Source organism: Neophocaena asiaeorientalis, unplaced genomic scaffold (genome assembly GCF_003031525.2).
Source record: "Neophocaena asiaeorientalis asiaeorientalis breed wild unplaced genomic scaffold, Neophocaena_asiaeorientalis_V1.1 scaffold240, whole genome shotgun sequence".
Classification (NCBI taxonomy): domain Eukaryota; kingdom Metazoa; phylum Chordata; class Mammalia; order Artiodactyla; family Phocoenidae; genus Neophocaena; species Neophocaena asiaeorientalis.
Genome location: NW_020185331.1, coordinates 1100114 through 1104478, shown reverse-complemented (window position 1 = coordinate 1104478; position 4365 = coordinate 1100114). Strand labels below are relative to the sequence as shown.

General features: G+C 55.0%; 1 protein-coding gene across 1 annotated transcript; it reads right to left on the bottom strand.

Moving 5' to 3' along the window:
- Positions 1-446: 446 nt before the first annotated feature.
- On the bottom strand, positions 447-2789 carry FRAT1 (FRAT regulator of Wnt signaling pathway 1). The gene is given in 2 exon segments (XM_024734888.1): positions 447-2550; positions 2552-2789. Coding segments are annotated over 2 exon segments (750 nt in total). The 5' UTR covers positions 2761-2789; the 3' UTR covers positions 447-2009.
- Between the last annotated feature and the right edge of the window lie 1576 nt (positions 2790-4365).

The window sequence follows — 4365 nt, the reverse complement described above, 5'->3', positions numbered from 1 at the left end:
GCAGGTTTGCATCCTGAGCAGTCCCTAACCAAGGGCTGCCCCAGCCTAAAGGGCCACCTTGTGGAACAAGTCCACTTAATGGCCATAGAAAGAAAAAAGTGATAAGCCTCCCAGTCTGAAGTGACTGACTGATCTGATGTCCTTTGTTAATACAGTCAGAAGGAGCTTCTCCAGCACTGACTAGTAATCCAGAAGGCTCTAAGGCTTTAGTGAATGGGATTGGTCCAAAACCTGACCTCGCTTTCATTTAATTTCATGCCAGCACCAACACACACCCAGCCATGCAGGCCCTGTCTAACTAGTGAGCTGCTCAGACACAAAGCGCTCTAATTACCATCCACAAGCCAGGCTGACAAGGATTTCAAGTGTTTTCACGTTCATGGAGATCCGAGAAACGTGTTCTGTGCATCTTTCCCACCGACGACAAGTATAAAATAAAACCAAACAAAAAACCCAACGCATTTATTAAAAACAGATATTTCAGTTAAGTTAACATCCTATAATCAGGATAGCCACAATTCCAGACACTCCGCTGCGAAGTGTAGGTATGTCAATAGCCACATCTGGATGATGAACATGCCATTGAATCTTATAAAACTAAAACACCAACAATACCGTCTTAGATCCTTCAGACTGAGTGAATGTTATGTTACAAGCACTTCACCAGGTTCACAATGGCAAAGCCTGCAGCTTCTCCATTTGGAGGGTCACATTTTCTACTCGGTTTCCTTCACTTACAAAGGCGAGCTGGCATGGCTGGGGGAGGGGCAAAGGGAGGAAATCAACTCCATCTATCCAGGGAATTGCAGCTGTTATTGCAGAAGGCCCCGGAGAGCCCATTATAAACTGCTGTGCTAGGCTGTGTGTCCCTGGAGTGCCCCATCACGTGGTGTCTCCTCAGCCCCCAGCTCGGGGCCCCCAAGAGCGCCAGCGCCACCCGCTAGAGTAGGACAGCAGAGCCGAGGGGAAGAGAAGGGACCCGAGGCCACTTCTCAGGGCAGTTTCCGTGAAAGCCCGGGGCGCGGCCGCCCGCGGGAGGCACCGGCGCCCAGCACGTCGCCGCCTCCTCACACCCGCGGTGGCAGCGGTGCGCGTGTCCTCAGGAGACTCCAGCACTTGCAAAACCCCGCGCTCTACTCCGAGTACAGGCGGAACCTGGCGACTCTCCCCTGCTGGAGCCCCGCAATCTCGTGTGCCCCCAGGAAACAGTGATCTTGAACCCGAGAAGGGGCGGACAGGCTGTGAAAATACACTTTCGAGGGGACCGAGGGTTCAACTCCGCGCCTTGCCCTCCCCTTTCCCCAGCACCTGTCGGCCCCACCTCCCATCAGCATCACAGGCGCACCGCCTTCCCCCGCCACTCAGAGAACTTCAGGCAGTTGCAAAGCGGGGGCAGAGAAAAGGTTACGTCTATTCAATTCCCCAAAACGTCCTTTCCCGGTGCCGCGTGTTTTGTATCAAGAACCAGCACCCCAAAATACACGAGATGGGTTTTTTTAAGTGTCGTAAAATTTCAAGTCTGGCAGTTTGAGGTACTCCCTGAAAGGATCTACACAGGTTCCTCTCCCCCAAAGTGGATCAGGAACCAGCCCTGGAAAGGTAAAGCAAGTAACTGGGATCATCCTCGTCCTTTGGGCGTTCGGCGATCCTGAGAAGCGTGGGCTGTGACCACATGGTCGTCAGGCTGGAGGGCCCGGAGAGGCTGCGTGGAACTGCACGCTGCGCCACCAGGACTGGTAACGCCAATGAGGAGTCCTGCTGACTGTGAGCTTGGGGTGCGCTCTGTAATCTGCCTTAAATAGGACCAACGAAGTCTTGTTTTTCAACCACATCGGGGCCCTCGACCTCAGTTCCCACGAAAACATTCGCGATTTTTCGATTCCTCGTCTTCATTAGTTATTTTCACGCTTCCAAAAGCGCGAGTTCACCAGTCTGAGTAGAGACGCAGCCCTCAGGGGGAACCCCTTGCCCTCCAGGCAGAGGCTGGCGCTGTGGCCACTCTCGGGGTGTTAGCTGCCGGGGACTAGAACGCCGTCGCCAGTTCTGAGCTGCGCCCTCCTCCCAGACGAGCCAGGGTCGCTGCAGGCCGCACGAGGGCTGCGGGGCAAAGGGGGCTCATGCACTGGGGCCGACAGAGGGCCCACGAGCTGGCGTCGGGGAAGTTTTGCGTGCAACTGCAGCCGTCGCGAATGAAGCCTCCGCACGGCCTCCTTGATGAGGTTCCCCGAGATCACGAGCTGCTGCAGAAGCCGGTGCGGGTCGTCGTCGCCGGTGCGGGCTTGAGGCTGTAGCCCGCGTCGCTGCTGCAGGCGGCGGGAGGCGGCGGCGTCCCGCAGCCATCCTCGCCGGCAAGGACCCGACAGCGGCTGCGGGGCGCCTCGTTTGTCAGCTCCCGAAGGCCCATCAAGGCTGGGCTGAGGGGGCAATGGGGACAGCGCGCTGGGGCCTGCGGCGAGCTCGGCCACAAAGTAGGGCGCAGCCCGGCCCCGCACCCGGCCACGGTCCCCGAGGGCGCAGCGCAGGGCCCCCGGGGGCGCCGGACTGGGGCTGCAGTGGCGGCCCCGGGGGCGCGCACGGGGAGGCAGGGCGGTCCTGCGCCGCGTCCAGCTGCAGCGTCTCGCCGATCTGGGCCACCAGCCGGTCCACCTCGCCCGAGCCGCCCAGAGTCACCGACTGTTCCAGTAGGAGGAAGCTGTCCTCCTCCTCCTCCTCCTCCTCTTCCTCGCCGGCTTCCTCTTCCTCCTCCCTCCGGCACGGCATGGCCCCCCCGCGCGGGCACCCGGAGCTCTGCGGGATGAATCTTACCGGCTCGGGTTGATTTGTAAACAATGGGTGACGTTGCAGCCGGCCCCTACCACCGCGCCGGGGAGGGGTTGCGCCGTACTGTTGAGGGGCGGGGCGCCCTCTGGGCAGGGGTCCCGGGTGAAGCCTTGATACCTCTGAGCTCTACAGCACTGAATGCTGTCTGCGGGGGGCACTGGGGAGCCGATCCTCGCTCTCTCGGCCGGGCGTGATCGGTATTTCCAGAAGATGGACACCGGCGTGGCCTCTGTTGGTTTCTTCCACACACAAGCAAGGACACTTACACCCACACACCCACACACTTCTCTCCCTTAGGCGCGTCAACTCATCTCTTTTTGGCATTTGCACCTTTGAGGTCCGGGATGCTGGCAATTTGGGAAGTGATGGCAGAGCGAGTGAAGCGAGTGACGGAGAGGAGAAGGCGTCAGGCTAGGGATCTGTCTGGAGATTAGGCAAACGAAGCTGAAAGAGATGAAAAGGAAGACGGAGACCTTGTGGTGCGATGGGGGTGGAGGATTGGGAATTGGCAAAGAAAGGCCACTGATTAATGTTTTTTTGATCAGGAGTGTGGGTATGTGGGGACCTGGACTAGGGCTGTCATTACTGGAGAGGAGGTTGCTCGTCTTGGGAGGGGCGGCGAGCTAGAAAGTTCTTTTAAGAAGAATGCCTCAGCCCAGTAGGGGAGTATCCTTTCTGAGGGGGTAGCAAGAGAAGAAAATGGTCAGCTATTTGGATGGAAATGGAGATACGGCCACCGTAACCCTTCATGATATCATGGTTAGCTTAATGATTAACCAAGACTTCATTTTTTAACAGAAAGAGGTAGAAAACGATCCTTTATCGTCACGTTGCCTGGAGGTTTAAAATCTTTATTCAAGATCCCAAACCCTCAGGCCTAACTTCCAAACATTACACTTGTAGGTAGATTTTTGGTGGACCAACCTTTACAGGGAAGGGATAGTATCAGGGTGATGGAAATATTCTAAAACTGGATTATGGTAATGGTTGGACCATTAAGTTTTAAAAATCATTAAAATAAGTGAATTTTATGACATGCAAATTATATGTCAATAAAGCTGTTTTAACAATTAGCTGCAAAGCATGCACACAGAAACCAGGCAGTAGAGAGCTACTTTAAAATATGGAGCAGGGGAGTAGCATGATTTAGAAAGAGAGAGATTGGAGCCTGGGGATCCAGATAAGTAGAAACAAGGGTTTTGGTGGGCAGTTCCAAGATGATAATTACAGGAGCAAACTTTTTGGGAAGAATGGGATGGAGGAAAGAGGTGGGAAGTTGTTAAAAAAAAGAGTTGGGCTTATTTTTGTCAGGTGTGGAGGGAAGAATGTGAGAATAAAAGAGGAAGGGGCAGTTTGAAGAAAGCAAATGAATTTTTTTAAATTAATTTATTTTTGGCTGCACTGTGTCTTTAGCTGCGGCAGGCGGGATCTAGTTCCCTGACCAAGGATCGCACCCCGGGCCCCCTGCATTGGGAGTGTGGAGTCTTAACCACTGGGCCACCAGGGAAGTCCCCAGCAAATGAATTTTTAAATCTTGGGGATCGA